Source organism: Fulmarus glacialis, unplaced genomic scaffold (genome assembly GCF_000690835.1).
Source record: "Fulmarus glacialis isolate BGI_N327 unplaced genomic scaffold, ASM69083v1 scaffold20384, whole genome shotgun sequence".
In the NCBI taxonomy this organism is placed as follows: Eukaryota; Metazoa; Chordata; class Aves; order Procellariiformes; family Procellariidae; genus Fulmarus; species Fulmarus glacialis.
In genome coordinates, this window is record NW_009206323.1 from 1 (window position 1) to 13,327 (window position 13,327).

At 37.1% G+C, this 13,327-nt stretch overlaps 1 protein-coding gene across 1 annotated transcript in view; it reads left to right on the top strand.

Annotated features, from left to right (window-relative positions):
• Positions 1-1,343: 1,343 nt before the first annotated feature.
• DYNC1LI1 (dynein, cytoplasmic 1, light intermediate chain 1) overlaps positions 1,344-13,327 on the top strand; it is a gene marked incomplete at its 5' end in the record, with an annotated part of 15,792 nt that continues 3,808 nt past the window's right edge. Inside the window, 8 exons of the mRNA XM_009575710.1 lie at positions 1,344-1,460; positions 3,273-3,503; positions 6,850-7,019; positions 8,242-8,335; positions 9,974-10,109; positions 10,489-10,600; positions 11,909-11,968; positions 12,094-12,138. Coding sequence (XP_009574005.1) covers positions 1,344-1,460; positions 3,273-3,503; positions 6,850-7,019; positions 8,242-8,335; positions 9,974-10,109; positions 10,489-10,600; positions 11,909-11,968; positions 12,094-12,138 — 965 coding nt within the window. The remainder of the gene's footprint in view (positions 1,461-3,272; positions 3,504-6,849; positions 7,020-8,241; positions 8,336-9,973; positions 10,110-10,488; positions 10,601-11,908; positions 11,969-12,093; positions 12,139-13,327) is intronic.

The following is a 13,327-nucleotide window of genomic DNA, read 5'->3' on the forward strand; positions in this document are numbered from 1 at the left end:
CCCCCCAAAAAAAGTGCCTTTTCATTCCATTGAGTAAAATCCCCTGGGCTACTTAGAGTAAACGGTCTTATGCTTTCTGGTAGCTTCTAAACTATTAGTGAAATCTGAAAATAAAGCTGAACTCTGAATTGAAGACTTCATGCGGTAATGATATTGGGAATGGTATTTTTCAGTAAATTCAAAATCAGTCTATCAAAGTATGATTTTTCTGCTCTTTTCTGTGGTTATATCTGTAGTCTTTTTAATGTAGCCATAATATTGTCTATAAGATCATGGTCAGTTCCCTTTACAGGGGAAACTTCATTACGTTTAGCAGTGAAAATTACTGTCCTTGAACTCTTCTCTTTGTTATGTAGTTAAAAGCAAGTGTTTATACTCTCCCTGTATAGGAGAGACTTGGGAAAAAATACTCTGTTTGGCATAAAACTGATAAGGTATTTCTTAGGAACCTGGTTTTAATCTTAATTTTATAAACCTGTGAGTGAGTTCCAAGAATTTTCTAATGTCTAACTGTTATGTGCCCATCGTACTGTCAAATTAGAGTGGCAAAACCCCGCTTTGTGTTCAAATTCAGCTCGGTTACTCTTTCAAACTGGAAAAACTGCACATGGAGTTTTCCAGTTCTGGGACATATGGTGAGAAATAGAAGTTTTTCAAGAAGAGTCTGTGGCAATAGTTGAGGTGTTTACGCTATGCTTATACTGTTAAGGTTCACTGGTTATCCGAGCTCCCTTTGGAGGGGAGAGAATAGGAGTGAATGGACCTGTATTGCAGGCTTATCACTGTGTGTGTACCCAAATACACATATATTGTAAGACAATGGGCTTACTGTTTGTCACCTCTTCTCAAGGTTTCTTTAACAGAGAAAAGATTCAAAGAAACCAACCCATAAAAGCTAAGGAAATGGATCTGCCTTACTGAGCCTGGCGTTGTGTGCTGTTCGATATGAGAGAGTTTTAAAAAGTATTCTTCTGATTGTAAGATGAGCTTACTGTGACTTGAACTCTACTTTAGACTTTGTTAACACTTTGGTTGCAGTTGAAAGACTGAAATTGTTTGAGGTGTTTAACTACTCCTTAAGGTACCTTTTTAAAGATACATATAAGAACCTATTTCCGATAGGATAGTTAGTGGCAAACTGCATTTATCAATAATTAGAAATAAGATTTGAAGCTGAGGCATGCACTTTGAACAGATGGATGAGTTGGGCAAAGCCCAGTATATTTCAAAACTTTAATGAGCTCAGTCACTCTATTAGTATGTGGTTTCCTTCTTGCCCCAGGTGGTTTTTAATATGTAACTGTGATTAAAGATTGAGTGCTATCTAACTTCTGTCTCTCCAGGTGAAGATGGAGCAGGTAAAACTAGCTTAATAGGAAAAATTCAAGGAATAGAGGAATACAAAAAAGGAAGAGGAATGGAGTATTTGTATTTAAATGTGCATGATGAAGATCGAGATGGTAAGTTTGTATTTCTAATAACATCTTAAATCAATTTGAAAGCAATGGTTCAGTAGTGTGATATTTGGAATGACAGTGGGATGTTTTTCTTCCTTCATAATTTGCAGGAGTCCAGCTTAGGCCATGAGTGATTTGTATCATGAGGAAGTTTCTCAGTGTAATTCCTTTAGTAGATACCATGAGTGACCACTTAAGTGGTAGAGGAGGAGCGGAACCAGTCAAAAGAAAAGGCCGAAAAGAAAAGACCAGGGAAGCAATCTTAGCTGCCACATTCTGCATGGATAGTAGGCAAAAGTGCATTCCTCAGGCCTAGAGGAAAAGGTGCCTAGGCTCTTATCTTCAGTTATTGTAGCAAGTACTTATCTTTTTGAACATACAGAGAAACCTTTGCCTTGGTGGTATCAGAATCTGCAAGATTATGTATCATGTATTGATGGGTAGGAAAATGTGCACAACGCTAAACCAGACTTCAAAAACAAACGAACAACAACAAAAAACCCCAAACCAAAAATTTGAAGGAAGGAGAAAGTAAAATAGAAGCTGTGTTTCAACTGGCTTGAGTTGACTTATGGCTAGAAGGTAAAAAAGATGTTTAAGATCCAGACCCCAAATACCTGCAGTTATGGAATGGGTAATTGATGCTTATATATGGGGGAACAAAGGGAGGAGTATGTCCAGGCACTGTAGAGGTGCAATGAATTATCTAAAGGCAATACTTAGGGGGAGTGGGGTGTGAATAAAGATGTACTGGGAGCTTTGGGGAAAAATGGGAACTCTTGTACATGCTATAAGAACAAATACAGATAGAAGAGGAATCAGAAGTTGGCCACTTTCTTCTGAAATCATCTGCTTTCCTGACTTCCACGTCTGGCTATTGGTCTCAAAGATGACTTGACCAGGGTTAAGAGGACTGGGAGTTTGGTCTAAATGTCTTCCTCAGAACTTCTGTAATGAGGAATAAAAACTTACCTGAAGGCAAAATGTGATTATATTAAGCTATCTAATTTTGAATCACCAGCTCTTCATTTACCACAGAAGTGTCTCTGAATATTGGAGTATGGTGTTCTGGGGGGAAAAAAAAGCAGTGGGGTCTATTTTTATGGTGATTGTCCTTTTGCAAATCTGAAGAATAACTTTTTTGCCTGCTAACTCCATCTAAATCATTAAAAACTTGCAGTTCTGCTCCAGTTTTCTGAAGGGCCAAGGTACATTCTGTTCTTTAAGAGTTATATAGGCATATCATATTGGAGTTTTGAAGGGGAGATGGCAGTCCTTGAGAGCTGAGCAGACCAAGGGCTGAGAAGGGATGGCTGAATTCACCCAGTTCCCCCCTTTTAAGTTGCATCTTGAAGAAAAAAGTTTTCCCTCTCTAAAATGGTGAATATTAATTTTGGAAATGTTGAGTGCTATCTCTGGATTCTCACTTTCAGGTAATGTATTTAAGATCTCAGTTATCAGCCATTAATCATCAGGGTTTGGAAGAAGAGGGGGCCTCCACAAGCTATGGATCGCTGTGTTGTTATGTATGTTCAATTGACTGATAAAACATGTCATCTGCTTTCTGCCGTGTATTTTACGAGTCTAAAGAATATTTAAGATCTCAGTTATCAGCCATTAATCATCAGGGTTTGGAAGAAGAGGGGGGCCTCCACAAGCTGTGGATTGCTGTGTTGTTATGTATGTTCCATTGACTGATAAAACATGTCATCTGCTTTCTTCCGTGCATTTTACGAGTCTAAAGAATATTTAATAGCCATTACGTAGTGGGCTGTTTCAAGTAAGTCTCATAAAATGTTTTTCCTTTTTTTGTAGATCAAACAAGATGTAATGTGTGGATTTTGGATGGTGACCTGTATCATAAAGGTCTTCTTAAATTTGCAATGGAGGCAAGCTCTCTAAAGGACACTCTAATTATGTTGGTAGTAGACATGTCTAGGCCTTGGACTGCACTGGATTCTTTACAAAAATGGGCAAGTGTTGTAAGAGAACATATTGACAAGTTAAAAATTCCTCCTGAAGAAATGAAAGAAATGGAACAAAAGTGTGAGTATTCCACAAATATGTAGGAATCCATTTAAATCAAATATGCTTAATGCTTTCTGCACCATTTAATCTCTCCATTGCAATCTTTTTAATTCTTTGGAAATATTACTTAAAATTAGGAGTTATCAAGCAAGTCAAGCTTCACAGAAGTCTCATGTACAATACTAGTATTTCTTTCGAACAGAAGTACCTTAATTTGGGGGTAAGGGGGAAGCTTTCTGAATGAACACAGCTAGGTTGAATTTACAATCTTGCTTCTTACAGATTTTTCTAGATAAGGTTCTCCAAGCAAAAAAACTTCTTAGCTTTCAATTTTTTATTTTATTTATTTTAAAGGCAAATCACTGCAACAGCTTCTTAACTATTCCTGTAATTAGTCAGCCCAGAGAATCTGGGACCTGTTCCCGGCCTACCAAAAGTGTAAATGTTGAAAGAATTCATGGCAGCATGGTAATGTCTGGGCCCCTTCTACCTGAAGAGTTTTATCATAATTATTATTGACACTAATGCAGCTGTATGTTTTGGCATGGAAATGATATAGCTCTGTCAGTGTCTTGTCTTTTTAGTTTTAAACATGCAGAACACAAAGATTTGGCAGGATTCCTTAAATTATCTGTCTGAACTCACTAACATCGTAGCTCCGTATTACTTTTGGGTAGGCACTGTATTTCCCTTGGGGTACTAAAACACAAGTCTTTCCCATTCATCTCTCAGTGAATTACTACAAGGAAGAGCATTTGAGAAAGCTGTGTGTTTAGATCAAATAGCATGATTAAACTTTCTTTTTAAGTCTGATGTTGCTCTCTGGAACTGGTATGTTCTTAAGCAACTGACTGCCAGATTGCTGAATAGCTTTTTCAGAAATGCAGGTTGTAGCCATGCTGCAATAAAGTAGCCCATAAGGTGACGGTTGTAGATACTCTGGAATGGGGCGGCGGGGGGGCTTGGTTGTTTTGTTTATTCTTTTAAGATGATCATATCTTCCACAACAAGAGCTTCTTTAGGAGGGAGGAGCTGATCTCTTCTGGGTGTGGTTTTTGGTTTGGTTTTGTTTTCGGGGGATGGTGTTAGTGTATGTATGTGTGTGTATTAAATACACCCACACCCCCACCAAACAGTTTCAGGATAGGATTTTACTGGATGAAAGTAGTAAGGACGCAGTATCTCTGTTACCAAAAACGTGCAGGCTGATAGTTTTCCTTCTTTACTGACTGAGTGAACAGAATAGTGAAACTCTAAAAAATCCAGAAAATTTAAATGATGAAATGACTCAAGAAGAGCAGCTACAAAACGTTTTGCCTGCTCTCTTGTTCTTTTATCATCTGGTCTAATTCTTACAGATATTGATGGTCTGCGTGTTGGGTATAATAGAAGCCATATCTGGACACAATCCAGATATGTCTGGAAGCTGGTTTTGTTTTGAACCTCTGTGATATGGCTTCGTGCAATGCTAGGCGGGCAGCAGCTTGACACTGCCAGAAGGAGGAGGGAGGAATCTTGCTTGCCTGACTTCTAGCTACATGTTCCTACTTTATTCTTGTGTCAGGCTCAGTGCTCCCGAGAGGCTCCCACAAGCTGATTTCATTTGCTAAGAGGACCGAAATCTACTGAGGGTTTGCACGTGTAGTTTTCTGGAGGTGTGCTGCTGTGTTTGTCTTCCAGTTCTAGCAACTTAACTCTACTCAAAGACAGACCCTATGAGGACCAAAACTGGTATGGGAAGGCGTTAGGGGATACATAGCAGCTGTGTGTGAAGGGCTGAAATAGCTCTTCCTGTTACTGAATTCAGCTGTGTCTAATGAAGCCTTGTGGCCTGGGCATTTTAATTGTGTCTCTAAGGAAGACCTGAGATTGTATTCCATAGTCTTTGAGCCATGATATACTACATCAATCTCCCTTTTTACTGTTTTCTGTACTTGTATAAAGATTAGTATGTCATGATCATTCAATAGGAATTTTAGGAATCCACTGGAAGACTTGTAGCACTGGAGTAGTGTGATTTTTATTTTAGCATGCAATTATCCCAGAGCAGACAGGATGCTGTGTAGGAAAGATTCCCTTGAGTGGCCAGCATAACTTGGTGAGAACTCTGGGTTTAAAACACAGTCAACTGGGGAGGCTCTCAGAAGTTCCCAGACCAGACAGAAGTAGCAGCATTCCCTAATAAGAGCCTCAGTTGACTGTTCAAGTAGACATGATAATCTATGCATGTGCTTTTTGTTATTGTGAACTCCAAGATATGTAGAAAAGTTGAATAATTTTGGCCTAATACATCTTTTTCTCTAGGGTGTTGAAATAAGCCTTGCTCTGTTAATTCAACTCATGCTTTTCTAGGTGCGAACTCAGAGGGCTTCAGTCAGGTTAGTGAAGGTAGCAGTGGATTAACATAAATCAGGACAAAGCAGTGGGAATGTACTGGAGTAGTTAGCTGCTCATGTGCATGATGCAGCTGAATTGTCTTGCTGCCTGATTTTTTTGGCTGAATCAGGATGTGCTACTCATGGAAAAGTAATCAGTCGTGGGGTTTGGTAGAATCCTGCTTCTCCTGTGTGAAACAGGACATGTGATGTGAAAGGTACAAATATTTTATGCCTAATACTGCATCCCTGACTGTAGGAATAGTAAGTGACCGTGTAATTAGAGGCTTAGGTGTATGCATCGGAACCTGGCAAGAGAGTTACACTTGTAACTTTATATCTTTTTTCAAATTCTTGTTATATTCTGACTTACCCTCCTTGCTAAATTTTAAAGTAGTATCTGATCTATTGTAAAAGCATACAAAATATTTAATATGCTATTAACTAATTATAAAGCTAGTTAATAACTAATATTTGTGTATTCTTTTTGCTTATTACTACTATAGAGTCACTGTACAGAGAGAGAAGTGTGAACAAAGGGTTTTTAGGTAAAACCTGGTATATGGTAGCAGTTAAGCAATATGTGTAAGGCTTAATTCTGTTTATTCTAGCAAACTGTTCCATTAATTTTGCCAAGAAGAATGCAAGGAAACTTACGTCCTTTAGGAAATGTATCAAGCAATAATAGTTAATAGTAACTGCCTAGTGGTTCCACAATGATAAAATAAAAATGGGTTAATGCTGTCCCTGTGGACGGTTTCATCTGATCACGTTCTGGCTGTGCTGATAAAGCAGATCCCAAACTTACTAGCTCTCTCTTGTGCTGCACAAAGCAAACAAATAGTCAGCACGTGGTGCATGCTCAATTTTTTCAACATAAAGAAGCAGCAGTACTATACAATCAAGAGTGCTAGAGATCAATGGCAGTGGAAATCATTGTTGAAATAATAAAGTAGCTGATCTTTTAATATAACTTTTTTTACTTTCAGTGGTAAGAGACTTCCAGGAATATATAGAACCAGGCGAGGATTTTCCAGCTTCTCCACAGAGAAGAAATACTTCATTACAGGAAGACAAAGATGACAGTGTGATTTTACCCCTGGGTGCAGATACACTAACATGTAACTTAGGCATTCCAGTAGTAGTAGTTTGTACAAAGGTTTGTTTCACATTTTAGGTTTTTTGTATTTTTTTTTTTTTAAGCAACTCTGTCAATTGTGGATTTGGGGTGGGAAGCACATGGTTCTTAAGTCATTCTGAATACCTTGGATAAGAATTCTTTAAAAATGTTTAATGTTGAAGGTCTAGAAGCCCTGATTGCATGTAATTTGGGAGTAGTTTTTCCTCTAGTTATACCAGTTTTCAAGGAATTGAGGAATACCTCAGACCTGCTTTTGTTCATAGAAATGAGCTAGTCAGTAAGCAACTAGAATTCCCCTTGATCTCCACAGTCCTCCTTATTCTGCAAATAGTGTTTTGGTAGGGTTGGGGTTTTTTTAGTATTTCTGATCTTTTTATGAAGATGAATATATTTGAGGGTTCTAGTTAGTGAAGTGTTGCTCTATTAACTTTCCTCAGTTCTTAGGGTGTTTCTGTGATCTGTTTTGGTTTCTGTTATATATGTAACCATATTCTTAGTCTAAAGAAAAAATGGTGCGGTTCTCTTGTGGCTGGTTTTGGTTTTGGTTTTTTGGGTTCCCCCCTACAACCCTCCCCCCCCGCCGCCTCCCTGGCTCTTCAGTTCTCATTGGCATTAAACATACTGCATCCGCAGCCTCTGCTGGCCCACGCTGAAATAATAAACCTTTTGATGCCTATGCTATTCCTTCACTGGAAGGCTAACCCCCTCATTTGAAAAGCACTTTTTCTCACCTGCTAGCTCTCTGTTATTCTTCTCTCCCTCCATCCCCCTTTTTTTTTTCTGCTTCCACATTTCTTGCTTTTGCCTCCCTTTGCAAAGGGCTAGTTAGTAACTGGATAAAAAACACTGTCCTGTAACACCACAGTGTGTTTTTAAAAAAAAAAAAAAACACAAACACCATTGTGCAGAAAATGGTGGTGTCATTCAGTGAGTCAGTCTTCAAAAGACAATTTGAGTTATTGCATTGGAGAGGGGGAGGGGGAGTGAATGAAAAATGGCAATCAGTTTAACTCCCAAGTTAATGCTGACCACAGTACATGCACATCAAGTTATATGTTATTTAAAAAAAAAAAAAAATTGTTCAGTTATGCTTCTAAACTATCTCAGCAGGTCTTTGTTTTTCTCTGCACCACCCACCCACTCCATCCCCCTTGCCCAGTTGTGAACTGGACATGTAGCAACACTGCTGTTTCAACAGATAACTGAAAGTGGCATATTAATTTTGTGTTTATTTTGACAGTGTGATGCCATCAGTGTTCTGGAAAAAGAGCATGACTACAGAGATGAACACTTCGACTTCATTCAGTCACATATCAGACGGTTTTGCTTACAATGTATCCTTTAACACATCATAAAAATGATAAGGACTCAATTAAATCTTTGCATTAATTATGACCAGCTCTAAAAGAATATTTGCATCTGTACCAAAGTAGTATGTAACTCCTTTACTGTAGCTGGCAGTCAGCTTCAGCTACCCTCTAAGACAATGTTGAGTTAAATGTTTCTGTTTTCTTTTTTTTTTTTTTATTACAGAGCTGCAAGAGTCTAGCATATCCCCTTACCATTAATTTCTTTACTTGCCTTCATTTCCATATTTAGGAGTCAGTTTGCAAATCAACACATCTTAGCTGACAAGGTCCCTAAAATAATATCAAGAAGATAATTCATTTAAGTATGATTTTGCTTCGGATGCATATAAGGCATGTTATTCTTTTTGAATATGCAGTCTCTTCAGTGTTCAGTAATTCCACAGGATGAGGAGATGAGGGAAGGAAAGAAGTGTGAATTGCTGTAGGAAAGATCCACTGGCTTCTCTTGTATTGGTACAGAGACAATGCACATAAGCTGTTGCTGTGCTATTATTATTTTTAAAATTCCTTTTTTTAAAAGAAGTATAAAATAGTGTTTAGTGTTGTTTAGTCAACTAGACATGCCTGAGATCTAGATTTCAGATGCTAGTAATATGCCTACGTTGTGTCATCATCATTTATGCTGTGGTAAAGGGAAGTTTAAATGCTGTTGGAGAGACAGCAGTTAACAGATGCAAAAATTAGTTCAAGAGCCTGAGATCTCAGTTGAGTACAGATGGCACTTCCTTCAAAAGGCTCCCAAGACCTTATTTTTCAAAATGGAATTATGGGTAATTGTAACAAATCTTGTGGATGGAGGAAGAATATGAAAAATCAGTAGGAATTAGTCTCTGTGATTGTATATGCCATGTACAACTTGGAATTCTATTCTAAACTTCATTGAATGGGAATCGGATCCCATTATATAACTTTCATCTAGAATTTGAATGGCATGCATGTAGAAATAAATTAGGGGGTTTGGCACTTTTATAATCCCTAAGTAAAAATTACTCAAAACTTCCCTGGCTGCTGTGCATAAGATGTATTAATTTGATACTGAACTATGCTGGAATACTAAGCACTCTCTTGGTCTTTTAGTAACTGATATATAGCACAATTCATTTGCCTTCATTTAGTTCGAAAGCAGATCACTGTATAGTGTAAGAACTTGCTCCCCCAATTTAAAAACACAGGTGGGGAAGTAAAAGGTCTTTGGCATTTTTGAAGCTACTACTGTTAGTGCTGTAGTGTCCATGTTGCAAGGATGTGATAATGACAAGCTATAAGGATATGGCATGAAAATTTTTGTTCACTAAAAGCAGAAGACAGTTTTGAAGGCATCATAGTGAAACCACTGGTATTGTGGGGGTTGAAAGTGAGAAGAGCCTGTACTTTACTCTAAAAGCAATAGCTGAGTTGGCCTAAAACAAATGCAGAAAGAAAGATTTAAATTGCCAAATAGCTTATTTCAAAAACTAAGTTTTGGAAGTTGTTTGACCTCTTTAATTTTGTATTCCCCCTCTAAATTCTACAAAGTAGATAGCCTTTAAACTAACAAAAAAGGGTCATTTTAGTATCTCTTACTAACCACTAAACTGAGTTTTCTTTAACAAGTTTATTCAGATGGGGCAGCGCTTATTTACACTTCAGTAAAAGAGAACAAAAACATTGATTTAGTGTATAAATATATAGTCCAGAAGTTGTATGGATTTCCTTTCAATGTTCCAGCTGTTGTTGTGGAAAAAGATGCAGTATTTATGTAAGTTACCTGCATTATTATGTCTGTATGACTACAAAATGTATTTGTGCAAGATTGTAAAACAGCATTTACAGCCTTTCTTGTTTATGCTTTTTAAAGTTCCATTTAACATTCTCATGAGTTGGAGTTTGGGGAGTGCCAGTGGACCGAGATTACAAATACTCGCTGCCCCAAAGAGAAATGTTAAACCCAGAGATTTTGCTCTTCTCTGTTATGGCGAACCAATCTCTAACTAGTTGTACTAGTCAATAACTAGCTTGCACAGCAGAATGGGAGCTATGACAACTTACCTGGCTTTCAGTTCTGTGCGGTGCAGGATTGCATACAAGAATAACCTGAAGTAACAATAGAATTTAAAGCCAAATAATCCTTTATCTAGTCCTGCAGGTTGGGATAACGACAAGAAGATAGGAATATTGCACGAGAACTTTCAGACACTAAAAGCAGAAGACAGTTTTGAAGATATTATAACAAAACCACCAGTCAGAAAGGTAAATTGAGATGTTTTGGCATTCGACTTCTTATCTGTTTGTTTACCTGTTAGTTTTTTGACTGTTTCTTTTCCTTTGAGACTTTGCTTCCAGTTTACCATAGGAGTGTGATAAACCGTGTGTTTTTTTCTTATTTTGTCTTTTTATTTTGTTCTTAAAGTTCTTCTTTAGTTATCAAAAAATCATTATGTATTTTTGTTCTGTATAGCTTTTCTCCAGCTTACACTGTTTTGTTTTTTTTCTGCCGCTGTTACATTGTTCAAGACTACAAATATACTTGTTTTGCTTTTAATACATATTTGGTATTGAAAAGTCTATGTGTCATTTAACTGTTGGTCAGGTTGAGTTAGTATTTTTAAGAACACTCCGTTTTCCTCCAAGTTGCTCATAACTTCATAATGCTTTCTGTTTCTATTGTAGTATTTAAAATAAGAAAGCTTGAGACAGTGTAATATCAAAAACAAACATGTGAAAATGGATTCTACATATATTCAGTGTATCTTCTCTCTCATACTATTTAACAAAAGGCTTTGATAGAACTACCTGAAAAAACATGTGGGACTGTTGAGCAAAATGCCAGCAGCAGTGGGCCCCGTGCGTACAGAAGTTAGTGAAGGCAAATATTTCTATGGCTTTTTCTAACAAAGCTAAGAGTTTGGGACTGATCATATTTCCGAGTGTGAATTATTTTAGCTGAGAAAACTAATACTATGTCCTTTCTGCAATCTTTAGGGAAGAAGTCAAGACAGATAGTGTGTTAAATCATAAGTGTCCAAGGAAAATATAACTGACAACTTCTTTTGCATGCTTATAAACTTCAGGCCTGGATTATAAACTTTGATATTGATATTTGCCATGCTTGTTTTGGCAAAATCTTTGTGGTGAGTTTATTTGGAGGGAAAGTGCTTGCAATTTGATGTGTAGACCTGGGATCTAAGATGTCTCTGTCCAGCTCATCTACAAGTCTGATGGAACGCAGGTGCAGAGTCACTTTTGCCATAGTTATCTATAAAATAATGCCAAGGTTGGGCCTCGATAAGTTAACGGAGATGTGAGCATGCTGCAGAGTGTGTACATCTGTGAACATTTCTTACAGATCCTGAGATCTATTTCACTACTAATTAATTTGGCTTCAATGGAATCATGAGGTAGCGGTCTTCAGTCTATAGAAGATGTGGTCTGCAGTCAACATAGTACTTCAAACATTTACTTCATTGTTGAATGCCTTGGTCATATTCATGGAGAAGTATAAAAGGAAATACATTTCTTTCTTTTAGTCAAAATCATGTTAATGTTTTTGTATTGCAGTTTGTTCATGAAAAAGAAATTGTAGCAGAAGATGACCAAGTATTTCTTATGAAGCAGCAGGTAATTTTCTGTCTATAAAACAAGCAGCCAGTGTTTGATTTAACAACATTCTCAATACAAATTTGGGTTTGTATTCTTAGTTACTGTAATATCTAACACTACATGGGTTTGTTTGTTTGTTGCAGTCACAGTTGGCGAAACAACCACCTACTGCTGCAGGAAGACCAGTGGTTAGTAATAAAAATTAAATATCATCACATGAAAATTATTCACTTTCATATATTTAGAGAGTTGCTTGTTTTAATTGCACTGTCAAATATTCTTTGATCTAATTTTTTTTTAAACTATATCGTGTTTAGAGCCTACATCAAATACTGCTCTAAAATTATGACACTTCTTCACAGCTAGTCATGACAACTTGTATTGACAGCAAGGGCTAAATGTCATGGCTTTACTTTTCATATGTTAGAATGCATTTAAGCAGTTAGTTGACTCCCCTTCCTGTCCCAAGAGTGTGCCAGGGAGCAAACTATGTTGGCTGAATTGCCTTGGTGAGTTTTATATCCTAAATCTGGCATTACCTCTCTAGGAATATTAAGACTCTGGCATAAAATTAAGATCACATGAAAACTAGGACATCATCTACATTTAAAATACAAATAAAATAACTAAAAGGTAACACAAGTTGAATGGGGAGCATGTGATCTTATAAAGGTAGTTTTACTGTTTTAAATGAACTGCAATTTTGCAGAAACATGACTTGTTATCCTTGAAGTAATGAATAATGCTTTTTCTCCTGGGCTGCATTTAGTCCCTTCCACAGTATTGGTGGTATGTGTCTTTCAGTTTTCATTACGGTCAGAGGCACTACTGAGTAACAGATGGATTTTCAGTTTTCTCATTGACATAAAATGAAAAGCTTCGCTACTGCTTTTGTTGCACTAAAGTTAATAGTTGTAAGAATGTTATACAAGTGTATAAAAACCTTGTACACCATCATCAAAATCTAATCCTGTGTCATTTCAGTTGCATGGGATACTACGTTATTAAAAAAAAAAAAAAAAAAAAATTAGGAGCCGTGAGAAGAAAATGCTTCATTTCATGTACTCTTACACTGCATGATTTAATTCTGTAGAATATTGACTAGTTCAGCTTTGGATTTTTTTTTTTTTTTTTTTTTGTCTGCAGTCTTACTGAAGATCCCAACATTTTGATGTTGCTTTGAGTGCCTGTTTCTGACTATGAAGCCAATGTCTTCTGATATGCTTTTCAGTGACCATCTCAATGTGTAACCACTCCAGTTTTTTGACCCATTGTATTAGTTGTCTCTTCTCAGGAAAGCAGCCATCGTGGTGCTTTATGTCTCACTTTTCCTATAATATGCTGAGAGTATGTTTTCCCCTCTTCTCTTGAGAGGGC